Here is a 26,500-nt window from a genome sequence, read left to right as displayed (position 1 = left end):
TGCAATAATTCTGTAAAAATTTACAAAACACATGTATTGAAGCTAGTTTTAAGTTTTCTATGCATTTTAACTATTTGGTGCTTCTGATACAATTGTATTTATCTGCAGCATAATTAATTATCAATCAATAGTTGATGCAAAAGTTATTCAAATTACTACTTACATGAACATTTTTTACTTCATGTACTATAAATAATTATATATTTCTTTCTTTCTTCCAGCTTCCTGTGTATCATGCAAAGTCAAAATCAAAGATATGGATGAGATGCCTTCCCATGTTGATCAGCATTCAGAGGTATCTATTATTGATTTCTTCCAATATTACCTGTATTTTATTTTATTTTATAATCCATGTCTAAAATACTCAATAAGGATCTATGGTATGATTGTCAATGAGAAATCTCCACCAGAGACTCAACGACTTAAAAAATAACCATGGTATATCATTGTATGGCCTTCAATAATGAACAAACCCATATCACATAGGTCAGATCTATGAAAGGCCATCAAATAACAAATGTTAATCAATTCAAACAAGAAAACTGATTTATTTTCAAACAATTAACAAAAAAACAATGATATACATATATACTTAGTACTAGTATAATACAGTAACCACTGAATTTCAGACTCCTGACTTGGGACATGCATTGAGAATGTTTATATTGTATTTTTTTTTACTTTAATAAACAAATTTAATTCCTCTATTAAATATCTGGGGTATCACATAAGCCATATGAAATGCACTTAAGATTTTCATGTCAGTTATTTTCAAAACAGTAATTAAAAAAATATTTTTACAGCAGTTACACATGAAGGTCAAATGTATAAATGAAAGCAGTTTTAAACAAAAAGTTTGTTCATTGATTTAGAAGATTGTGTTATTATGTATAATCCAAATGCATATTATTGATATATAATTATTTAAAACATTTTTGAAGATGCAGGTTACTGAAATTGAAGACAGAATACCTGTAATAGAAGATTCCATGTCTAGAATAATGCAACAGCAGGTAATAAAAAAATTGTGTGTAAAAAAAATAATTGAAAAAAAAAACAAGACTTTTTAACAGTTTTGAGTTATGTCCCTTTTCGACAGTATGTGTAAGCAAAAACAATTCAATATTTTATTGGAAAGAGCACAATAGAGGCGTGATCTAAATACAGACAATAATAATATGAAAACAACATATAAAAAAAATATAAATGCATGTAACAAGAAGTCATATGTAGATTCTATGGATCCAAAACAGTAATTACTAATGACAACTGGTCAAATTAAAAAATTATAAAGCTGTCATCATTTGTGTGGTAATTGTTCATCTGAACAGATTATCAATTTCATGTCCTTACTACAGTAAAAAAATGATTAACTTGATATGAATTTAACAACAATGATCAATGTTAAGAAAACATAAGTTGAAATTTTAACTGCCTTTGTTGCAAGAGAATTATTGTTATGAATAGTGGATTAAAATACAGAACTTTTAAAACAGTTACAATATTTTGGTTACGTCACTGTGAGCAATTTGTATGTATCATATATAGGTATGGGATGATGTGGTATGAGTGCCAATGTAACACCTCTCCATCCAAATAACAATTTATAAAAGTAAACCATTATAGGTCAAGGTACAGCCTTGAACACGGTGCCTTTGCACACACCGAACAACAAGCCATAAAGGGCCCCAAAATTACAAGTGTAAAACCATTCAAATGGGTAAACCAACTGTCTAATCTATATGAAAAATGAAAAACAAGAAACATGTATAAACTACATAGACAAACTACAACTACTGTACATCAGATTCCTGACTCAGGACAGGTGCAAACATTTGCAGTGGGATTAAACGTTTTAATGGTACCAAACCTTCTCCCTGTTACTGAGACAATATTATAACATGTATTTATTAATTCCAGATGACAGAACTTTCACATAAGAGAGACCACACAAGTTCAGAGGATTTTCATTATAACCTTAGAGAAAATAAACCAAAAATTGTAAGTTTTGTTTCCTACCCAAATTTTAGGGTGATTGGATGGCCTTGATGGATAATTTTCTGGAAATTGGAAATTAATGAAGAAAATTTGATTGATTGGGCAACTTAAATAACATGCTAATACTAAGCTATCATTTAGCTTATTCACAGATAGAAGAACACTGTTTTTCATCTTGCCTGCTTGACAAAAATACAATTGTGTTTCTGCAATGTGATTTTTTTTTACTTATTATGAGTAAAAGGATAACTTTATGTGGTTAGTCAGTTCCTTCCAACAACAAAATGTTGTTTGATTCACCTGACCTTGAACTCATTTCGTAGGTTATTAATCAAGGTTAAAGTTATGTGATAAGGTCATAATCTTTGTAGTAGAAACAGTAGGTAAACTATGTGTGGTGTATATAATAATGATAAAGGGTACATGTCAGTCTAGCAAGCTACATCTTACCTTGACCTTATGTTCATGATGTTTTTGTAATTTGGTCTGGGTTTTTTTAATACTATAAGCAGTTGGTGAACCATATTTGTTGTATGGAATGATTGTAAGGTTCTTATGTATATGTCAGGGAGGTATCAACTGAATATAACCGCATTTTCATGGTTCAGTGGTCAATGTAAATATTTTTGTGTTTTGGTCTGAGATTTTTATTGCAATAAGCAACAGGCAATAAGCTTATAGTTAAACATATATCTTAAAAGACTTTCAAAATTAAATCCTTGGTGCATAAAACAGTGCGTTTTCAAGGAACATAATTCTACTACTTAGATATAGGAAGATGTGGTGTGAGTGCCAATGAGACAACTCTCAATCCAAATAACAATTTAAAAATTAAACCATTATAGGTTAAACTTATTTGTTTTTTTAAGAGAGATAGCACCATTGCTTATCATAAATTAAAATAAGATATGCCCACTGACTTTATGCTAAATCAATATTTTTTGTTTTATTCTTCTATGCTCTTTACAGGTCCTTCATGATGTCATTGAGTTTGAAAGTACAGACCATGTCAACTTCTCTCAAAGTTTAGAGTCACATGTAAGTAGAGTTGGTAGCTTCTCAATTTTATGTATTCATACATCATCATATATAAATATGTATGCATATATCTATTTATCATATACTTGGACTAAATAACATATGATTTTTACTGTATGATATTAGCATTAAAATAACGTAAATTTCATATTTTTTTTCGAATTGGTGCTTAATGGGGTGACATGAAAAGTTTATCACATGTTTCGATTGTTATCACATGCCTATCCGTAATGTTTTCGCATGGCATTCCAGTGATACTCGGCATATTCCGGAAAATACACCTCAATGCTACGCTTTCAGTGAAAAAGTAGCATTACAAAGTAGTGTACAAAATAATGATTTGGATACTGAAAGTTTATATTGTGTAAAATATTAATAATAAAAAAAATTAAAAAAACAAACAAATTATTAAACAAATACATTTTTTTTTAAAGTTTCAAACATAATTTTATGATAAATTTTAGACTATACATTTACATATATACTTTAATTTTAGGAATCTCCCTTCAGTAGTCAGCAAACTTATTTGCAAACAGATAGTCTCAGTAAGCTGAATGATTTTTTAAAGACCAAAGGAATTCAGCCTTTAGTTTTGCCACAACATGCCTGGGGAACATATAGTCAGAAAACAAAGAAATCATTTGTAAATAAACTGTTTTCTTGTTTCACTGCCGTAACTGAAACAATGTTTCCAAATGAAAGTGATGAAATTCTTCAAGAAATTCTGAAGGCTTCTGAAGTGATTGATAAGGAAACTGATGTGAATTCTGATGCTGAGTTATGTCAAGCTTTGGTTGAATCTTACAAGGTTACAGATTCCTGGCAAGTGAGAAGACAGATTCTATCAGTAATTTGTCAAAAACTAAGTTTTAAAAACACATGTGAACTTATAGATGGTTTGACAGAATACCGCTATTATACAGCTAAAAAGCATGCCAGTGTACAAGGTTGTGCATTACCACCAGCACAGGGCAACAAAAGCAGGCAGAGAATGGATCCAGCTAAGTTAGATAACTTCTTGGATTTCATCACATCGTCTCATATCATAAAGGATCTGCCTTTTGGAGAGAGAAAACTGAAGCTAGCTGATGGAAGATCAGTTGATACACCAAATGTAATCCGATGCATGGCACCAGCAGCAATTATCGACCAGTTTAAGCTGTACTGTAGTGAGAATGAAGTGACCCCATTAGGTAAGAATTACAAAAGAAGCCAAATTAAATTGTGTCAAAACTTAGAACAAAAATGCTCCTATAGATATAGGAAGATGCGGTATGAGTGCAAATGAGACAACTCTCTATCCAAACAACAATTTATAAAAGTAAACCATTATAGGTCAAGGTACGGCCTTCAACACAGAGCATTGACTCACAACAGCAAGCCATAAAGGGCCCACAAAATTAATAATTTAGAACCATTCAAACAGGAAAACCAACGGTCTAATCTATATAAAAACAAGAAACTAGAAACATGTCTTTTATCATGTTATAAAAAAACCTGTTAAATATTACAATGTTGCAAAATATTTATTTTTAAAAACCAAATAGGATTTGTTCCTTATATCACTCAATGTATTTTAATAAAGATTACCTGCATTTCATACATAAAGTTTCATATCAGAGGTCAGTGGCAAACAGTACATTTATCACATCCTTTACGATCATTTCAAAGAAATTAATTTTAGTGAAATTATTTCTCTATAGGTGATAGTACCATGTTCAAAATTCTTTCGGAATGTGCTGCAACAGTAAGAAAATCCTTGGAAGGTCTTGACTATTACATTGCTGAAGGCGTTAGGGCTTTTCAGGACATACAGAAATTTTTAGAGGAACTGAGACGAACTGGGGATTTATCAGTAGAAGTATTCAAGCGTCATATGGATGTCCTTCTAGAGTGCAAGAGATACCTGAAAACTGATTACAAGGTAATTTCAGTGTTTTAATTAAAAAATCAAGATATGATAATTGAACACTTCTACTTTGAATGTTCTATAGGGTTCAATTTCTTTTCTAATTTAAGTATTTTATTCATATAAATATCAAACTGATTTTAAATTCAAGCCTTTTATAGAAATTAGAAATAACTTGATTTATGTAAGCCTATTTATATTTTCTGTCCAATTTAAATTTACTGAAAATTCATTATGATTTGTTGGATACCAATTTTCTTTGGCATGTGGGAAAAGGCAAACCACCACTTGTATAAAAAGAAATGTAAAGTACTTGTTAAGGGTATATATAGTTTGTTGTAACTTGAAACTAAAGTTTATTATACATGTTATGATGATTGCATGTTTTAGTATTTGATATTCAATTGTATTACTTAATTAGCATTATAGTAAAACAAGGGATATTTTATCCATCCATCCAATGATACAAAATCAGTACATGCACAGCAAAAAAGAACATAAAAACAAGGGAACATGCTCACATTGTTCACATTCTTTATCTCAGTCACATAGACACTGAGCAAAACAAATCTAGCCTCACTGCAAGTTTGAGCACATCTCATTTTCATTGAGATATTTAGCCATACCTTCAGTCAAATATATAGTTTATTGACTTTTAATCTTAGCATAAATTACAAGTATTGCTATTAAAATAAATTCATCTTTTGCATATACTTATCTCTGTGTTTTTTTAGTTAAAAAGTGTTCTTTGATATTACAGGTTCATATATCTAGTCAGTCTACAGTACCAGATCACTGCAAAGTTTTTGCATTGTCAGATAATAAAGACCAGAGTTTCAAATCAAAATGTTTGCATGAACATGACAGTGTTTGCCAAAACTGTGAACAAGTCACTGAGTTTCTTAGTTCTGTCACACATTTGGTTGAAGAGGAAACTATAGAAAATCAAGATATATATAGATACAAAGTAAATCAGGCAGTCACTAGCATCAACAGCTGGAAGCAGCACATTGTAAGATCTAGGAATCAAGATGGTGCTAAATCTAAACTACTAGAAAATATGTTAACTTCTGAGGTATTCCTAGTATTTGATTGGGCAATGAAATATCTACCCAGAAGGTACCGTGAGGATCAAAGCAACTGGTTTGCTAAGAGGGGTATTAATTGGCACATTAGTATAGTGTTTCACAAAACAGAAAATGATTTAGAAAGTCTTGGATTTGTCCACATATTTCAAAATCAAATATCACAGGATTCCCGTACTACCAGTGCTGTCATCTTAGACACAATCAGAAGTGTTAAAGAAAAATATCCACAGATGGATGGATTGCATTTATGGTCTGACAATGCAGGATGTTATAAAAGCACTGAAACAATCAGTGCACTGTTCCATAGCGGAGAAATTACATCATATAACTTTTGTGAAGCACAGGATGGTAAAGGTGCTTGTGATCGCACTGCTGCTACACTAAAGTCTGGAATAAGACGGTACCTTAACCAGGGTCATGATGTTGTGACTGCATCACAAATGAAGACAGTAGGTTATATGCTTTATATGAAATTAAGAAAATGTTGTATGGTTGCCAATGGGAAAAATCTACACTAGAGATCCAAAGACAAATAAGTTAACAACAATTATGAATAGGTCAGTCATAATATAATAAATTTTAAATCAGTCTAATAAGAAAATAAAAGGCCTGAATTATGTCAAAAAAAAAAAGACCATTATATCACAGGCTCCTGACTAAATAACATTCTAATTTGTCAAACCACTGGAAAAACATATATGTTTATTCAGTTAAAGAGGGGTGTATTTGTCAAATCTTTTTTGGTGATTAGCATCAAAGCAGCAAATAAAAATGAATTCTAGAAAACAAACATAAAAATGAAGTTGTGGACAGTATGATTGCCAATGAAGCAACTCTGCACAATAGAACAAATGACACAGCAAATTACAACTATGGGTTACTTTACAGCTCTCAACAATGAGTAAAGCCCATAACCACATAGTCAGCTATACAAGACTCTGCGAAAACTAACAGCTTTATTTATCATTATGTACAAGAAATTAACCAAAAAGAAATCTGTAATGTTAATAAATTAACGACATCCACTGAATAACAGGCTTGTGACTTGAGACACATGAGAAACAATAATAACAATGTATTGATAAAAGTTGGTAAGGATTTGTCACTTATTTGGATGACTCATAAACATTTTCTAACTTGTTGTATAAATTGGTATTTGTTATTTTAGGCAATAGAAACAACTGCCAAGAATATTAAATATGTGGTAAAAGTAGTCGACTTCAAAGATCTGGTTCCAGTTAGTGTTGCTGTGAAGATGAACATTCCATCTTTATCTACATATAATAACTTCCAGTTTGAGAAAGATTTCATACGAGTATGGAGGCATTTTAACATTGGCAATGGTAACTATATATACTTATTTCTTTTTGCCAGAATGTAGGCATATACTTATAATAGTCATCATGTTTCATTATTAAACACAGTTCTATTAAAGCATGGGAGGCACTTTTTAATCCTAATTAATGCAATTTGTTTGTAACACTAACTTTTATCAAACATTGACAAATATTTTTGAGATTCCATGTTCTTCCAGTCTATATACACGGTATAAACTTAAAAAGACACCATTTTAAATTTCTCAAAAAGATAAAGCAAAAAGTCACGTTTTGTCTAAGCCTCAAATCTTCTTTTTAACAATATTGAATCCATTCTGAATTTTACTGGAGGTTTACAGATGTCTAGTGTTTATGTTTGACATCAAGAGTATACATGTGACGTCCCATTGTTGGATGCAACAGTTTTCATGGACTTTTTAATTTATGTAATTTTCAGCAAAAATATGAATTAAATGGTACTTATTTTAAAACGCTGCATTAGAATTGAGATAACTATACTGTATTTTAAGCTCAGCCTTCATAAAACTGTCTTTCAATTCAATTACTATAGTCAAATAAACATTTTACAAAGGCCAAGCTTAAAATACAGTTATCTATTAACTGAATTTAATCATAATGTTGTGATGAATTAGTTTGAAAGTAATAATAACAAATATTATTACAGGAAAAATAATCAAGAAGCCTGAAGGTTTTTCTGTGATGCTTCCCGCACTGCAAGTTGTTGAGCCATCAACACATGATGTCACCTTTCACAGTTTGACACCATCAACAAAAAAAAGTGGAAAGAGCGAAGATGTGTTTGTATGCTCAAATGATGGTTGCATGGCCTCATTTTCTACATATGAGGAATGTCAGGACCATGCAATAATTGATAATTGTGAACTACAGCCAGAGAAAAAAATCAAAGTTGAAGCTGTAAATCTTTACGTTGAAAAATTAAATAAATCCCATTTTAATTTGAATAACATCGAAATTGCCTCAACAACATCACAATCAGTTTCTCCAAATGTATTGCAGATGGGCTGGTCTTTGAAGGAAGGAAGAAAAAATGTGCGATTTAACGAAAAGCAAAAGCAATTCCTTATTGACAAATTTAACAATGGTTTAGTAAGTGGTCACAAAGAAGATCCTGAAAATGTTTCAGAAGCAATGAAATTTTCTACAAACCCAGATGGAAGTAAAATGTTTAGAATGGAGGAATTTCTAACCCCTCAACAGATAATGAGCTTTTTTTCACGTCATGCAAGAAAAAGTGATGCTGCTAGGGAGCTGGTTATTTCAGAACTACAGCAAAATTTGCAATAACAATTTTAATTAACTTTTACTTACTTTACTATGGCTGTTTCATTATGTAAAATATACAAAATATCTGGGGGATTTTTCCTTGTAGAAAATAGATGAACCAAACCAGGGGTTATACAGTTATAATAATTTTTTGCAAATACTTTGAAAAAAAAAAGTTATGCAATAGTTTTTCAATATGTTACAGAGAACAAACACTTCTTCTTAATGACAAAATATTCAAGGTTCACTTAACTTTATTTATTTTTTAATTCATTTTCTGCATAATAATTTCAAATTCAAATGACAATTGTTAAACTTTTGGAATGAATAATTCAAAATTATTGATTTGAATGTAAATTTCAAAAAATAATATAAGAACGAATACAAACTCAAAATGTCATTCATACATTATTCTACATTTAAATGTAAAAAATAATCATTGATGTAGTTCTTTTTACTGCCATTATTTACCTTAATCAAATTTATTGCCTAGGGTATTTTTCTAATAAAAAAGAACATTTTTTTTAATATGTTTTATATCTGTTCAAGTTTTTGATTTAACAATTTGCATGTATAGAATTTTATGATCTTTAAACAAAAAAGTTGTGAACCAAACCTTCAATTCTAATCTTGGTTTTTTTTGGTGGAAATGTTTGTTTCTTATTTCATAATAGATAAAGTGGTAACTTTTGCTGTAAATAATATTAAAGAATTATATTTTCAAATCTAAACTATCAGTTCTTAATTTTACTATATTGAATTCATGTGAAGAATAGTCTGTTTGGTTGGTATACAATGTTGGAGAAAGGTCATTGGCCAATAGCGTATCTTTAAAACAGTGGGATTCTCACTTATGAAAATGTAAAACAAAGATTTTCCCAATTGCCAGATTACAATTTGAGAATAAAATGCAATTCATTGAGAAAACTTAATATAAAGTTCAATACTCACCATTCAATTTCCAACCACTTGCATTTACAAAGTATGTCTGTTTGATTATTTAGAAAATGTTTCGGAAAAATTTGAAAGATTAAGGTCATTTTGAGGATAAAATCACCCTTTTTCATATTTGTATTTTATTATTATTGACTTATTGAAGCATTCTATGTGTGTTTATTATTTTATATTCATTTCTTGAACAAAGATGATCATTTAGTAACAAAAAAATACAAAATTGACCTGTATATGTTCGGATATGTACTGAAGGATTAAAAAAAAAAAATCAAAAAATTCAAAAATGACCTTTTTTCAATCAAAATTTTCAAAAAAACAAAAAATATACCCTCTGGGATATTTTTGTCAATAATGCATTAGATGCAATATTACCAAGTGTATATATCAGTTTATGCCACAAAATCCGGAATAAAAATTTTTTTAACCATAAAGATGTGATTTCTTGTGAATTTTTTATTATCATGATTCCTGTTAAAACCTCAGATTTTTAAATTGAAAAATTTTATATAAGATGAAACAATTTTCCAGTTATTCAAATGTTATTTTGTAACATTTATATATGTTATTGAATATAAAAAGAAACAATGGCAATATGTTTTCAGGTTTTGTTACAATAAAAGTGGCAAAAACATGAAAAAAATGACTTTTCATTGAGCGTATTTGAAGTTTTTCAAGCAAATTCTGAGTTTCTTGTTTCCATGGCAACCAACACTTCAACTTTCTGAATGAGAGTTATTTTTGTTGTTAGTGCACCATAACAAACCCCTGAGGTAAAAATAAAGGAAATCCTGGAGTATGCATTTCTCATTTTCTTTGTAATTCTTTGATGCTTACAGAGAATGACTCTTAAAATGGTGGCATTCGGCTGTTTTATGCTCTTTCGTCGGATAGTGTTCACTTTAACACATTCCCCTTTTAAATCTCAATTCTATTGCATATTAGTTACGTTATAAAACACGGGGAAACCTTATGTGTTATCAACACAACTTAATGTAATGGAAACGAAAGGTTAGGGTACATGCACGTGTACAAATAAATTGTTGACAAAACTCTTAATCAAACAAAAAAACGTTTTTTTAAGCTGTTCTTGCTGTCAAAGTCATAATGAGATTGAAGCAGGACAAGATAGAACTGGTTTGAGATTGATACCATTTGTTTAAGGTGGTACCTAACACTACAGGGAGATAACGCTGTAAAATCAGATAAACGTTTTAATCACGTTATATTGTTACGGGAATATTAAGCTTCCCAATGATCAAAATTAGTGTTTGTCAAAATGTAAGTTTTCTGAGGAAATTGTTGGTTCAAAACTTACTTAAATTTTTATATTTTTGTCAAAAGGTCAAATATATATTTTGTAAAAAAAAAATGAAAAAAATGAAAAATAAACGAGCCAAATTAATTTTAATCAAGGTGTTGGGTACCACATTAAATCAATCGATACACACCTTCTTCTGTTGCTTCTACTGGGGCTTCCACAGCTACTGCTGGCGCGTCCGGAACCACAACGGCATCTAAAGTATAAAGATACATAGGATTTTGCTAAATTCATATTTTACAAAGAATAGACATACATAATTAAAGCGTATATAAAATAAACGAAACAAGTATAATATAGCTTTAATTAATTTCATTTTTTAAAATTCACATTGAATGCATAGATATAATTAACGATACGAAAGAGAGGGAAAAAACCAAGAGATACGATAAAATATGTCTTTATATATTGAATAACAAAAAACTAAAAGTAACTTGTCTGAGCATTTTGAACGAAGATAAAATTTGACAAAAACGTATGAAATATTTTTACAAATACAACATAGTGGATGTTTCGTGCACATTCTTAAAATAAAGTACATAAATATATTCAATACCGCTTTTCTCCAATGCAGGAGGATCAATCACAGCAGGTTCAACCACAGGCACAGGATCTCCTGTAAATTAATACAATCAAATTTAATGTCTGCCGAATTCAACATGGATTATTGTTATCCATTTTCTTTTACTGGTTTCAATTATTTTACTTCTTTTTCTGTTTTAAAAGTTACAGAACTTTTCTGGAACTAATAGTTAAGATTACAATTAGCCGAACACTTTTCAAGTTTAAATTTACTACTTTTCAGATTTATTAAAATCAATTTTAGATTATTATCATGATTATTTTTCTGACAAAAAATGCAAATATTAACCATATGAAGATACATAAAAAATGCAAACATTTCATTTGTATATATATATAGCTACACACATTAATGTAAATAATGACACGTGACAATTCCAGTGTGCAGTATATTTATACAGGTTACTGTATTGAAATAATATTGAACCTTGCATAAACAATGTATTTATAAAAGAATTTAAGAATAGAGTTCAACTTAGGTTCATCATAAGACTGTTATTATTGACAAAACATTAGACATACAAAAAATAAGATACACTATAAATTGGCTTATCTTTGTTTTTATATTAACTTTGTATCACATAAAATATACTGTGACACAGACAAGCAGAAACAAAAACGAAAAAACACAATCAATAAAAAAAAAGCAAGCTAACTAAGTTTTTAATGAAGACTTTATGTTTTTCATAAATAGAATGTTTTAAACATATAATGACGATAACATTGCGTAATCGGCATGTAGATAGAATCATTTAAATATAATTACATTAGATCAGAGACATGTATTATATGTCTCTGATTAGATGTATGTTTCATTTATGTTATTCTGAATGACTGCACTGCAATCTCGCATTATTCCTTCATAATCAATTGCAACTTCATAATAAGAATAAGATTTTGCATTCATGATGACACGAGGTCTCACAATAAAGTGCACACGTCAGGTAAATTCAATAAAAACTTGAAAAAAATCGTGTTTTTATGATCCTAGCTATAAAATGTAATTATAAGTATTGAATGCTTCTTTTTGTAACTTCATGTTATAGATAATGCTTATTTTAAGGATTTTCTTGTCGTAGAACACACCGAGGGTTGTCAGGATTGATCAAATGAAAGACCGACCGGAGGAAGGTCTTTCTTTGAACAATCCTGACATCCCGAGGTGTGTTCTACGACAAGAAAAACCTTAAAATATGCATTATCTGACTTATATACGGTCAAAAAATATTAATTTTATAAAGATTTGTAAGATTTAGTATTCTTTTTTATCGACAACACTAAAGTGGGATATTCCTTTCTAATGCGTTCAGGTTTTAATACGCCCTGCGGCTCATTTAAAATGTGAAATACAACTCACTAAATAATTTAGATATAAACTTTTTTAAAAATTGTTATCCATACACAATAAAAATATTACTGTAACTGCATGAAGTAAGACACAAATGTATTGTTATCATCCGATAACGGTGTAGACACATTGCAAGTTAATAATTGTATCGCTTGGCTTATGGAAAAGGGAGAGGGGGTATGTTTTTTTATATTTGTTATGTTATTTCTATTGCGGAAAAGTTGTTATTTATTTAACCATTTTACTTGAATCGAATGAAAAATTCAGAAAGATTGTCTTTCGAATAGCAATACATTTTATTAAAAGATAATCAGGATAAAATTATATACCCTCCGCACCCGACCCTTTCGTGAGTAACGTTAATGTCAAGTTATTCAATAGAATATAAGATTATTCTAATAGTTGATCATTTGATAGAGTAAAAGGTATACATAAATTTTGAAAAGTTAAGAACTGACACGAAGACGAATATAAATACATGTAGGTCACAGTATGATTTCCTATTCAGTGTGTATCGTTCTGAACGTGCATGAAATATTTGCCACTAGACGTTAAGCAAGCAACCAAAAACCAATCAACCTATTCAGTTTGACTCAATAAGATTTTCAAAATCTTACACACGAATATGTTAAATCTTGATTCATTTTATGAAAGTCTACATTAAAATTCATCTGACATATATGATAATGTGTCTTTATTATAGCGATAAATCAACAAAACTTCACGTTATTTGTTTCTAAAATTAAATTGCGGGACTACAACGACGGTTTCGTTTACATCTATCATCGGTTGAACTTTACAAAATAAATTTCCAAATCGGCAACAAAAAACTATTAGACGAATAAAATTTTGAAGTAAATCATAGATTGCATGCCTATATATATATATATGTGTTTATCAAGGAAAATAATGACATTACACAGGTCATGATTTTATGCCTTGAAGCATATACCATTGAAACATGGTATCGTCCGGGTTGATTCTGAAAAAGAATGACCTGACGTTCTGAAAGAAAATAACTCCATATAGGTATATAAAGGGTTGTAAAATCGTTGACCGTGCGCACCTTTTTAGAATGAAGCGCTTCCACGCTTCATACAAAATGTACTTCGGTCACAAAAAGTTACAAAAAGAAGCATTCAATTCTTAAATGCATTTGTCTCTACTTTAATGAAATGTAATTACTGGATACATTGATAGTTAAATTATATCTACCTTAAGTATTAAATTATAACTATTTAAACACGATTGATTTTTGTTTTTCAAACTTTTTTTAATATATTCATTGCGATTGTAATACATCTAGTGAATTAATATGCATTGAGTTATAATGAAATATTTGTGACTGTACGTTTACAATCAATAAATTATTTGTATGATTATATTAATTATCATAGCCTTTAATACGTTAAGATTTAAAATTGCATTCTAGCTTTCTCTCCATTATGCTAATAATCGAACGATAAGTTGTCTAATATAAGTGTTGCCTTCACGAAACAATAAAATAAGAAAAAATTTAAAAAAAATGATTTAACCATGTCTTCCGAAAAAATATTTTTTGGCGTAGCAATTTAAAAATTTAATTTAATTAATTATCAGAATTAAATAGATATCATAAGATGTGGTATGAGTGCTGTAAAAGTTAACCATTACGGGCCAAATTACGGCTTTAACACGGAGCCTTGGCTCACACCGAACAGGTTCCTGACTTAAGACAGTTGTAAAAAACGTATGAAAAGGTATCGTGTTGAAAACTAAAATATCAGTAGAAATCGATAAATTTAAATATAAATCTTAGAAAATATTTTAATACTTCATGAAATGAATTAAAAAAAAACTAATTTTACAAGAGACTTACCGGCAGCAAACATACAAGCAGCAAAGGCGCACAGTATTACGAAAACCTTCATGGTGGATGAGATGTTTCTGGACTGTTGTTGTTGTGTATGTGACTGGTAGACAACCGTTTTGCATTTGCTGTTCTAAACTACTGCATTTTATACCCAAGTAAGGTGTAACATCTGTTCTGTAATACGTGGGCTACCTTCGATTCTTGCTTTATCATATTGTTTTGAAACGACAGATTGATACTTTAAATTGATTTCTAGTTAATATATTACCAGTAGATAACTTGCGACGAACAAATTTTAATTATGCATTATTACAATATTTGAAATTATCCACTGTGAAATACATATGTTTTATAAAGACTATTTAATTGTATTGAGTACAATATTCAGTGCATTTATTAAACACGTAGCATACCTTTATATCAATTTTTGTTGAAATTCTAGCGCAAAAAGATGTTTATCAAATTATTTTTGATTTTTTTTCTCTCTTTTTATTACAAATCATAACTCATGATCCGCGCTCACTGACAAGTTAACACTGGAGATAAATATGGAACCTGGTTTTATAGAAATGCCATATATATATCTTAATTTGTTTGCAAAAAATAGTTTTGAAATAAAATCGTCTTCTTAAATGGTTAATTTTTTTTTCTGTGTTAATTTTTATTTAAATTTACTAAATAAGAAAATGACACCTATTTTTTTATTTCGAAATTCGTATTTTGAATAAAAGATTATAAATATTAAGATTTAAAGTTTGAAACAAATACAACTATGTTGATGAAAATACATAAATATCCAGAAACCTTTATCAATGATAAGTTATAAAAAAATATTTTGAAGCGATTAGTCTTTTTCTCTAGTGACTGAAACGGGTTTAAGCTATTTGGAGTTAAATATTTTTTTCATATATGCAGACTATTTCTTCATCCCATAAGTCCGACACCCCGTTTGTCCGACACCTTATTAGTTCGACAACTCAACAGTGCAACACACGTGCAAGTCCTTTAACTGAAAAATTACAGTTCATAGCATAGGTCAACACGGTATCAGAACTTGCCTTTATTTTCGCTTATGAGTATACAAATTAAATAGAAAAGGCAGCACTTCTCGCTGGTACATGTATGTAAGAAATACCATAAATAGTAGACAACCAACGATCTATTAACATGTTGCCTTACTACTTTAAAATGTTGTGACTACATGTAGCTTTTTCGTAAATTAAAAGAATATGCTTAAAAGTGACTTTTTTGATTAATTGAAGTTTACTTTACGTCCAGTGGCAGATATTTTATGCATGTGTAGGGCGAAAATTCAATTAAGTTAACTAAGTTATGGAATAAGTAGGTCCTGAAAAAGTATATCGGTCGGATTGAAGGACAGAACAGTAAGACTGCCACTGTAAAATGAGGATATACCGGTATTGGACAGACATCAGACCGGAAGAGGCCGCGTGTTTATTATACATCCTTAACCAGTCATATGGACGCTCTATATTGGCAAGGATTCTACGGACACTCGCAACAAAAGACTAATATTGAGCATATGTCTATTAAATTATCCAAATCTCGTGGCGGCAAGTGTTTATTTTGTGGAGTAAACCAGTGCGCCCGAAAAAAAAACACAACCTCCGATAGAAAACTGACAATGGTAGTCAATTAAGATTGGAGTCGAGTGCAACTGCACGAGCGGGGTTCGAACTCACAACCTCAGTATTGAAGGACCAGATGTTACAGTCAATGTAGTACCTTCTTAGACCACTGGGCCACCAAGGCGCTCGATGGGACCGTACATGTAGGTGACATATTGTTAGGCTAAATTACATTCTATATCAAATGTACCCTTAATTTCCAGCGGCATTCCAAATGTCCTGTCCATTATTCCGGTCGAACTCAGTACAGCATTCTGACTGATAATTATGGTTATTTTTAATAAGTTCTCATCCTAAACAGTTATGGAATATTTGCCACTGAACGTAAAACAATCAACTATCAATAAATACTTGTTCTCTCTTTCATGTCTTCTTTGTTTTAGCCTCATACATGTAGTGAAGAGTAATGCCATCATTGTGTGATACATACAGCTATAAAGAAATCAATAGTGATTGACCTGTCAAAGCAAAGAATAATACTGATTCTTACAAAACACCAATAAACTTATTGAGGGGCCTGATAGGTTATTTTCGGTCTACACGCATATGATCAGCGCATTTTCGATATCGTTATCCATTTTTCAACAGATTGTTTTTTAATATTTTCTCGTGATACGTGAGCATTGAAATTTATTTTCTGTGAATCGTGATTGACAAACAAATCAAATCGTAAATCATGATGAGACCCCCCCCACCCCCCCCCCCCAAAGAAGAAAATCAGGCCCTCATAATCAATATATTCCTCACGTCGAAAAATAGGTTTTTGCTGTCTTCTCAATGTATTTGCATTATTTTTTTGCTTAGAAACTTAATTTCTAAAGTATTAATCTTTGCTAGTTCGAAGGTTTACGCCAGAAGAAAAATAAAAATAGGTTAATGCGAGAGGAATTTATTTAAATATCCACATTTAAAAACATTGCTCAAAAGTTTTGTAGCCGGTTTTTCTCAATATTCGGTTTAATATGAAACAAAGGATAACATTATATTCCGACTCTGTTTATTTCAATGTATTTGTAATGTTCTTTTATGTTTAGACTTTTTCTACAGAGACTGTCATACAAGTGAGACGTTCAGCTAGCTATTGAACCAGGTCTTATCCACTAATTTTGTACGTTAGAAAATGTCCGTACCAAGTCATGAATATGACATTTGTTATCCGTTCGTTTGATGTGTTTGAGCTTTTGATTTAGCAATTTGATTACGTACTTTCCACGGAGTTCGGTATTTTTGTTTTATACATTTTTCCAGAACGTTTAATATGAAATTAATAGCGTTCTTCTTTTTGTCAAACATTGAAGAGATCAAGTTTGTAGTATTTGTAATTGTTTTTAAGAAAAAGTATAAATACATAACACTTAAAGATAAACTACTAGTAAATATTATCTAAAAAAATGCAGTGATGACAAACCAAGACATAGAAGTTTAAGTTATTGATTGTGCCCTGGTTATTTTTATTCTTGTCTTTCGTTTTTCCTTATCACGGGTGTCATACGGTTTATCGAGAGATATGATCGTGAAAGAATATCTAACCGCGGTCAAGTATTGAGAGACGATCGTGAAAGTTCTGGTAACGGATCGTGAAAGACATTTAATCGAGAAGACATATGCAAGTCCAGTAAATATTCTAATTTAATTAATTACACAGACACATTTACGACAAAATAAAACTGTCTGTTAAAAAGGTTCAACATTATGATCAGTATGTCAGAATATCCAGTTTCAAAAGTACATAGTTATTACAAAACGACAAAAGGCAGATTGCTTCTCGACATTTCAATGACATAACAAATGTTAACAAACACGATTTTTTCACAAATTCGACTAGATATACTACGTTTATCAGAATAAGGGCATTGTATTGGAATTAATTAAACGGTTTTTATAGTTATTTTGTATAAAGATAATCTGAAACTTGGTAAATAAAGAACTACCTACATAACATTGTTGTTTTTTTGGATCGTGAAAGAACACATACCGCATTTTTGAAGATTGGGAAAAGGATCGTGAAAGATCTCATGCTACGAAGACGTTCACATTATTCTTCCATTATATGATCATTTATATTTGTTATTGATATTGAAAAAGGCTAGATAGGTCAACATCCTCAATAGGTTTAAGCCAAAGAAGTAAAATGTTGAAGAGCAGTGAGGATCCAAAATTCCAAAAAGTTGTACCAAATACGAAAAATTCAAAGTTTTGTAAACACGAAATTTGTATCAAATGACCACATTATTGATATTCATGTCAACATCGAAGTGTTTAATACTGGTCTGATGATACTCTCGGGGACGAAACGTCCACCAGCATCGCAACATGGCATCGACCCAGTGACGTAAATAGTTATCAAAGGTACTAGGATTATAATTTAGTACGTCAGACGCGCAAATACATTAAAATTATTATTTGGGCATTTGTGAACATGTTGTTGGATGATTGTAGGATGAAGTTTTTTATTGTCATGTGAAGTACACACTTATCATTAGTTATAGGATACCCATATTTTGTATATTGGATCCTATACTAAATGTCCGTCAGACAGGAATCACCCCAACCTCAATTTGCCTCATTGCATGGATGAAGATTCATTTTAGTGGTCAAGTCCGTTTCGAGGATTCGTTAAGCTTTAGGATAACTGTCTGTTGTTATGATTGTAAGGTCTATATTTTCGACTTGTGCAAGGTTTCAACTAACATTGAACTCATTATCATGCATCATTCGGCAATGGTTTGGCCTTTTGAATATATACATTTTGTACCTGTATGTTATAGCGACAAGATGTTTCGTGTATGGTGTACATGTCTGTCTGCATGTTTCTTATATGACCATAATGACTTCAATTGTGTTTGATTTATTAAATGATAGTAAGATGTCTATGCCTGACTGTCGGTCAGGGTTCATATACCTTTGACCTTATGTTCCGAATTAATTGGCCAAGCATAACTTTTACAATTGGCAGTTTCTAAGGCACTGTAAGAATCGGAACACATTTATTTGGTGTACGGGATATTTGTAGAGATCTGTATGGCATGGTTCATCTGCTTATGACCTTTTTTTATGAAACATGGACAATCTTAAGTGCATTTGACACTTCTAGTAAAACCCTTGATATTATAGACGTTCAACAAATATACTATCATAAGTAAAATCCAACCAACCAAGATCATCATTTGGGTATCTAGTTTAACAAATGTGTGACGTGACCCGGCCAACCAAACAAGATGGCCGCCATGGCTAAAAATAGAACATTATTAGGTAAAAATGCAGTTTTTGGCTTATAACTCAAAAACCAAAGCATTTAGAGCAAATCTGACGTGGTGTAAAATTGTTTATCAGGTGAGGATTCATCTGCCTTGAAATTTTCAGATGGATCGGACAACCTGTTGTTAGGTTGCTGCCCATGAATTGGTTATTTTTAGGAAATTTTGCCGTTTTTTGTTATTATCTTGAATATTATTATAGAAAGAGATAAACTGTACACAGCCATTATGTTCAGCAAAGTAAGATCTAAAAATAAGTCAACATGACCAAAATGGTAAATTGACCCCCTAAGGAGTTATTGTCCATTAAAGTCAATTTAACAATTTTCATAAAATTTGTAAATTTTTACTAACATTTTCCACTGAAACTACTGGGCCAAGTTCATTATAGATAGAAATAATTGTAAGTAGCAAGAATGTTCAGTAAAGTAAGATGTACAAACACATCACCATCATCAAAAACACAATTTTGTCATGAATCCATCTGCGTCCTTTGTTTAATATTCACATAGACCAAGGTGAGCGGCACAGGCTCTTTAGAGCCTCTAGTTTAACTTTCGAGGTAAAGTGTTGAATAGAAAAAATGATAATTTTTATTATAGCTTTAATGTTCATCCTTATAAAAATAGTTACAGGCTTCAACCACTTGCGGATTTATCAAATGATAAAAGAAATACTGATTTCTGATTACTAGTATTAAGTCTGGTCACGCATTTTCTTTCACGATCGAAATAATACGTTGCCTGCTCTTTCACGATCAAGTTTGATTGAAATTCAACAAATTCAAGGTTTTCATAAACAAATTAACGCTTTTAATGGAAGAACATACTTTAATTTTACTGTACTATCAGATACACCAAAGATTAAATTTCAAATAAATAATGATATTTTGAAATATGACCATTATAGGTACAAAAAGCATTTTATTTGTAATTAATTTCAGAGACACGCATTGCGCCTTTTGTGTTTTTTTCAAAAAGTACTTCATATTTTGTTTATCTTCTTTCACAGTTATGTTGAGGAAGTTAAACCATTTTGACAGACATATTTTTTTGTTCGGATTTGTTCTGCGTTTTGAAAATTAAGCGATTTTTTCAAAGATTCTGAACTAGAATGTACATTAAAGGTCTTTCACGATCCGTTACCAGAACTTTCACGATCGTCTCTCAATACTTGACCGCCGTTGGATATTCTTTCACGATCATTTCTCTCGATAAACCGAATGACACCCGTGCTTATGTGCTTTGTCTGTATGACTTTTTTTGTTCACATCGTTGTCAATATAATGTAATGGTATGCAACTGTTAAAGAACTGGGAGCTTTAGCTAACTATAAAACTAGGTTTAATCCGAGATTTTCTACACAAAAAAATGCCTGAAACAATTGGGAATATGCCAGTTGATCGTCTAAAGTAATTGAGCTTTTATACTTTTCCATTTGATTACGATCGTTCCGTTCTAAATTTTCCTTGGGGTACTGGTTTTTTTCCATTCTAATGTTTCCCTATATCAAATATACATAGCCCCAACGTGAAGTCCATTGACCAATCATATCCCTTTAAATCTATTGGAGGTAAGATAATATATAATATAGGACTTTAATTGTCTTTTTCCTCATAAAACACAATCTTTTTTTTTTTAATCTAGTTGATGTAAAAGAGGGACGAAAGATACCAAAGAGACAGTCAAACTCATAAATCTAAAACAAACTGACAACGCCATGGCTAAAAATGAAAAAGAAAAACAGAAAAACAAAAGTAGACACGACACAACATAGAAAACTAAAGAATAAACAACACGAACCCCACCAAAAACTACTACTAGGGGTGATCTCAGGTGCTCCGGAAGGGTAAGAAGATCCAGCTCCACATGTGGCACCCGTCGTGTTGCTTATGTGATTACAAATTCGGTAAATCGTCTTATTCGGTCGGTCACATTCATGAAAGGGAAGTGGATTGTAGTTACAACGTAAGGAACATATCCGATATCATTTGAGAAACGGTTATTCCATAACAATGCAGTCTAGTGATATTTTAAAAACATATTCAGGATGATTACAATCTAACATTGAATAACAACAATGCACTTATTTTTCCGATGCTTAGTCCGAATCTCAATTTCCATTGTTTATATCGCCGTGGGAAACCTACAATGAAAAAGCTTGGATTTATATTAACAAAAATGAAAGACAACTACAACTCATAAGAGCAAGCAATTTGTTTGAAAGCATATATTGTTAGATCAGAGTCATTTGAATACAGAATGAATGTTCTTAAGAACATGATTACTTTGAATTGACTTTTGTTAAGTGACGTTTTCCCTGTATCAAACTTCAGAATCAGCACCATATTCAACAATTCTGAATCTTTTTTCCTCGTTTTGATTATTTTAAGAGAAAAAAAATAACAACAAAAAGTGTAAAAAAATACCAACAAATATGTCTGCTTTTCAATACATAATGAATGAACCACAATCATCCATTTCATACAGATTTTAAAGATTAATAAATTATAAGTCTTCGATTTTGACAAACTGTTTGGATTTCATTTTCATTTTTTTTTATAATACAAAGACTTATTAGAATTTTTCAGTATGCCTTTTCTACATGTGTAAATTCGTAAAAATTATTTTTCGAACACAACCGAAGCAATACAAAATTTTGATTTAAAATGCGTCGGTGTACAATGTAAGTTATTTGAAATATAATTGTATATAACACAATTAAAACATGTGGAGATGCAATATTGGAAACAATTGCATTATAGTAGTTTACAATAAATAATAATAATTACAGATATATGAGACGGTACTAGAGATGTATGTTTAAATTGTTATTGACGGATAGACAAATAGTAGCATTTTAATATAGATAGCCTATAACCTACTTGTAGATACAATCAATGTAACCTGTACCAACTCATGTTACTATATTTAATTTGCTGATAATTTTGTGAAACATATTAGAAAAAGTATATATAAAAGCTATTTCTCAAATTTTGATACAATCAAAAATCTTTAAGTGTAATTATTGTCAGATTTTTTCTGATTTTTACTGCGTAAACAACACAACCTGTTTCACCAATTCTTTTGAAACCTTTTTGAAATTGTAAGGACAATATATATTATTGAACTAGATTGCTAGATACGTACCCGAATTCATCAATATTTCGGATCAATGTACTTGTTCGCACGTGGGTTTATTAGGGGTACATAAGCAACGTCGAATCACATGACATTCAAACGGCCGGAGTCATGGCGGCACGCCACGGAGTTTTCCTTTTGTTGCTTGTGGTAGTCATACAGACAGTTGGTAAGATGAATTTTTAAAAGCCTTACGTGAAATATCAAGTAACAGAATTTAAGGCATTTGAGTTGTTGTTAGAGTTACATGCAATTCTCTTTAAAAAAAAAAAAATGTGAAAGTTTTTGCACTTACACCTTATTTTATTTTTTAAATTAAATAAAAACGGAACATATTACATGTACTAAAAAAAGAGGATGTATGCGTTTGAACATCGGAAGAGACATGTTGCATACATCGATAATAATCATACCTAAATGCTAAATTTGAATTATCATTTTCTTTACTCATGTTGTTCCTTAATTTAATTGATTTTTCATTGTTCTGAAAAGGGGGTTGGTGTTCTCAGTCAAAGGTATTGATTTGAAGTCGAGCATACTATATATATAATTATATATAATTTTATGCAGATTTTTTCAAAAAGGTCGTCAGAATTGCAATTCCATAGTTGTTTTTTCGAATAATATCATCTTTTAACTATATAGAAGTTTGAAATTGTTTTTATGTTGATACAATATCAAATATAGTATTATGTATGCACGTAGAAAATACGAAATAAATAAAATATACTAGTTTAAGATACCTCTACAGAGTTTGGGTTTTGTTGACAATTCCTTTTTGTCTCGTTCTACTGATCAAGTTTTCAATTTATAGTACATTGTTCGCGGCGTTTTGCAATTGCGATAAATAAGTATACCTTTCTTGAGATCGTTTGTACTGACCTTTCGATATATATGGCCCGTATTTACTCATCTATGCAAAACTGTAAATGCTATTAGGAGCAAATAAAAAATCGGCGAAAATTAAAAAAAGATAAAATCGGCGGAAATGAATGAATGAACATTTTAGAAATTGGCGCTAATGTCCCACGGCCATTGTATTCCTCTGCAAAAGTGCTATTATCATTTAAGTGATATTATTTAAATTTGTACTATCGGATTACGGATTTAACCAATCATGATACTAGTAGTTCAGTTATCGATTTTTTAAAAATCTGATTCAGCGTTGTAGCTTCACAAATGAGGTTTTTCTTTCCATAAAACAAGCCAGTAGTATCGATGCTGGCCAATCAGTTTTTGCGAAGGTACAAACAAACCTTATAACTCGTATGGTTTCTAAATTGAACAGTATATAAACAAAATTGAGGCTTTATACATAGGTTGCTTTCAATATCGTAGCGGCTATGTAATGCTACCTAGATTTTTGACTACTGAACGAGTATCTAGCATAGCTGCAATAAATATCTATATAACAGATAGGCTAACTACAATCTCAAAAGTCATAAATCGTCGTAGCCCTATGTAGCCGCTACGATATTGAACCCCAGCACAGAAATGCTACTTGCACAACAAGTCATAAAATCGGTGATAACTCGTGTAGTGAATTTGTGTTATCGAAAACAAAAGGAACCCTTTCATTTACAATTGTGCTCTTGGTTATCTGATAACTGACGTGCTATGGTGGTTGTATTTAGACAGTCAATCAATGTGCCATTCAGAAAAGCGGTAACTTTGGTTCAAATATGACAAAATAATGAAAAAAATCAGCTTTTATGTATACTATTGTATTGCAAGACAATAATGCAACCCCATAGCATTACCGTAATTTGAACAAGAAAAACTAGCAACAAGTAGACCATAGAATTCATTGATTTATTCAATCTGCCATTGAGATCAGTATATTTATTATACATGTACAAAATGTTACATATCTATTTCTAAGTTTTGTTCAACTGAATGTTTTATTTATGATTATAAAGGTGTCGCATGGCCATCGGATGGGTTCGTTCTTCGTTGTTCCTGTCGGTACTTTATTGGATGTTGTGTCGTCGGGAATAAAACGCAATTTGAATTCTCCTAAGATTTATGACATGCGTATTGGTTTCCATGGAACTATTGTTCTGCATTATGTTTTTATTTTAAAGTGTATCAAATTTGAATAAATACGGCATGAGTTCATTAGACAGCAAATGCATCAAACATAATAATCGTATCATTTCCATTTTCTACATGTATGCCAATATTTCTACTTCCAGAGAGCAAAAGGAAAGTAATTTGCGAAAACTCCCAAACAAGATTGACATGTCCATGGAACCAAGTTATCCAGATTAAGCAGGCAACGTATGGTAGATCTAATAAAAGAACATGCAATTCCCCAAACATAAAAACAACTCGCTGTTCTACGAATAAACCGCTGGACATCTCAAGGAAGAATTGTAATGGACGAAAATCATGCCTTGTTTCTGCAAATAACGGGCTGTATGGTGATCCTTGTCCTGGGACACACAAATACGTAACTGTTTCCTATTCCTGTAAAGGTAGGTTTGTGATTATATATATTGATGTCATGACTATGTTTTAAAATTGAAATCACAATGTAAATTACTCATGAACAATGAAATAGCAGCAGTAAGACTCGAATGTGGCACTATAATATCAATTATATTATTCCGTGTATGCAATTATGTACAAACATTTTGAGTCTAGTGTAAAGGAGTAGGTCCGGTAAGGCCTGATTTCGGCCTCAATTTTCAAGTTCATTTAACAAAAGATTTCAGACACCTTTTCAACGTCTATTTCAATGGATTCAACTTCATGTAGTTTATAGGAAAGATTTTACTGATTATGTCATTAAAAACGCTCCGATTCAAGCTTAAATATGAAAAATCTATCAAATATGCCAAAAATCGTCACTTTTCAGAATGAGATGGCTTTGGTCAAAAATGAAAGTGGCCGCATCCGTGTTCATCCTTGACCTTTATATATACTATGTTTTAATTATCATCAAATACAACTTACATTTCAATATTATGGATGAACACGAAGGCGGCCACTTTAATTTAAGACGGAAACCTTCTTAAATTTAACTAAAATGATCAAATTGTGAAGATTTCAGTAACTTAGCACGATTTAATGATGCTTGTACTATATATGTGCATTGTATTGTCCAAAACAGTCCATATTTATGTAACAGAAGCATTGTACTTTTCAATAAATATCATAACGATTACAGATTTACAATTTTCGAAAAGTGCTATTATATCTGGGGGACAAAAAGGGGTATTACTGAACCAACTCCTTTCTTACACTAAACTGTATTCTTGTTTGGTGGAGATGAATTACTTTGTTTTAAAATTAGCATTTTTTATATGTTGTAGTCTGCAATTTCAAGCGGCCTTTGCTTTTTGTCAATTAAATAAAGTGTTATTTCATGCCATAAATATAACCTATCCTGATTTGCGCTGAAGCATGCACAATGCCAGTCATTTTCAAATCATACAAGTTCCCGGAAACTTGGTATTACAAAAACCATACTTCTGATCTTAACAATAGGCAAAATATGACTTCCTCTCCTTTTGTTTCATATATCTTAAACACACTTTTAACAAATTTGGGATTATACTGTGATTTTTAAGTCCTCAAACCTTCTTTTTCAGACCAAAACTTTCCATGGCTAATATTGAACATATTCAGACCAAAGCTTTCCATGGCTAATATGGAACACATTCTGACCAAAACTTATCATGGCTAATATTGAACATATTGACAAATTGACAGCTTTACGTAGGAACTATTTTGTGTCAAAT

At 30.9% G+C, this 26,500-nt stretch overlaps 2 protein-coding genes and 2 long non-coding RNA genes across 4 annotated transcripts in view; 3 read left to right on the top strand and 1 right to left on the bottom strand.

Moving 5' to 3' along the window:
* Positions 1 to 202: 202 nt before the first annotated feature.
* Positions 203 to 2,003, top strand: LOC134709330 (uncharacterized). The gene is made up of 3 exons (XR_010105950.1): positions 203 to 295; positions 942 to 1,013; positions 1,921 to 2,003. It is a non-coding gene; the product is annotated as an uncharacterized LOC134709330 (long non-coding RNA).
* Positions 2,004 to 2,536: 533 nt separating this feature from the next.
* On the top strand, positions 2,537 to 8,776 carry LOC134710627 (uncharacterized). Its single transcript, XM_063571010.1, has 7 exons — positions 2,537 to 2,542; positions 2,968 to 3,036; positions 3,533 to 4,229; positions 4,740 to 4,960; positions 5,706 to 6,482; positions 7,202 to 7,376; positions 8,035 to 8,776. Exons 1-7 carry the CDS (start codon positions 2,537 to 2,539, stop codon positions 8,673 to 8,675), a joined length of 2,586 nt encoding a protein of 861 aa, XP_063427080.1. The 3' UTR covers positions 8,676 to 8,776.
* A 2,277-nt stretch (positions 8,777 to 11,053) lies between these two features.
* LOC134709329 (uncharacterized) lies at positions 11,054 to 14,872 on the bottom strand. Its single transcript, XR_010105949.1, has 3 exons — positions 14,715 to 14,872; positions 11,483 to 11,542; positions 11,054 to 11,122 (listed from the first exon to the last, which is right to left on the bottom strand). It is a non-coding gene; the product is annotated as an uncharacterized LOC134709329 (long non-coding RNA).
* A 7,961-nt stretch (positions 14,873 to 22,833) lies between these two features.
* Positions 22,834 to 26,500, top strand: part of LOC134710626 (zonadhesin-like) — a 58,361-nt gene continuing 54,694 nt past the window's right edge. Inside the window, exons 1-2 of the mRNA XM_063571008.1 lie at positions 22,834 to 22,923; positions 24,950 to 25,231. Of these exons, the coding sequence (XP_063427078.1) occupies positions 22,866 to 22,923; positions 24,950 to 25,231 (340 nt within the window). The 5' untranslated portion in view covers positions 22,834 to 22,865. The remainder of the gene's footprint in view (positions 22,924 to 24,949; positions 25,232 to 26,500) is intronic.

Source organism: Mytilus trossulus, chromosome 3 (assembly GCF_036588685.1).
Source record: "Mytilus trossulus isolate FHL-02 chromosome 3, PNRI_Mtr1.1.1.hap1, whole genome shotgun sequence".
In the NCBI taxonomy this organism is placed as follows: Eukaryota; Metazoa; Mollusca; class Bivalvia; order Mytilida; family Mytilidae; genus Mytilus; species Mytilus trossulus.
The sequence above is the reverse complement of the archived record's forward strand: the minus strand, read 5'-3'. Positions and strand labels throughout refer to the sequence as shown.

What these genes read in the sequence shown, in the direction of transcription:
- LOC134710627 (XM_063571010.1), top strand. An exon ending in ACCTGAAAACTGATTACAAG is followed by an intron (nt 4,961 to 5,705) that starts GTAATTTCAGTG and finishes TTGATATTACAG; the next exon opens with GTTCATATATCTAGTCAGTC. An exon ending in CTGCATCACAAATGAAGACA is followed by an intron (nt 6,483 to 7,201) that starts GTAGGTTATATG and finishes TTGTTATTTTAG; the next exon opens with GCAATAGAAACAACTGCCAA.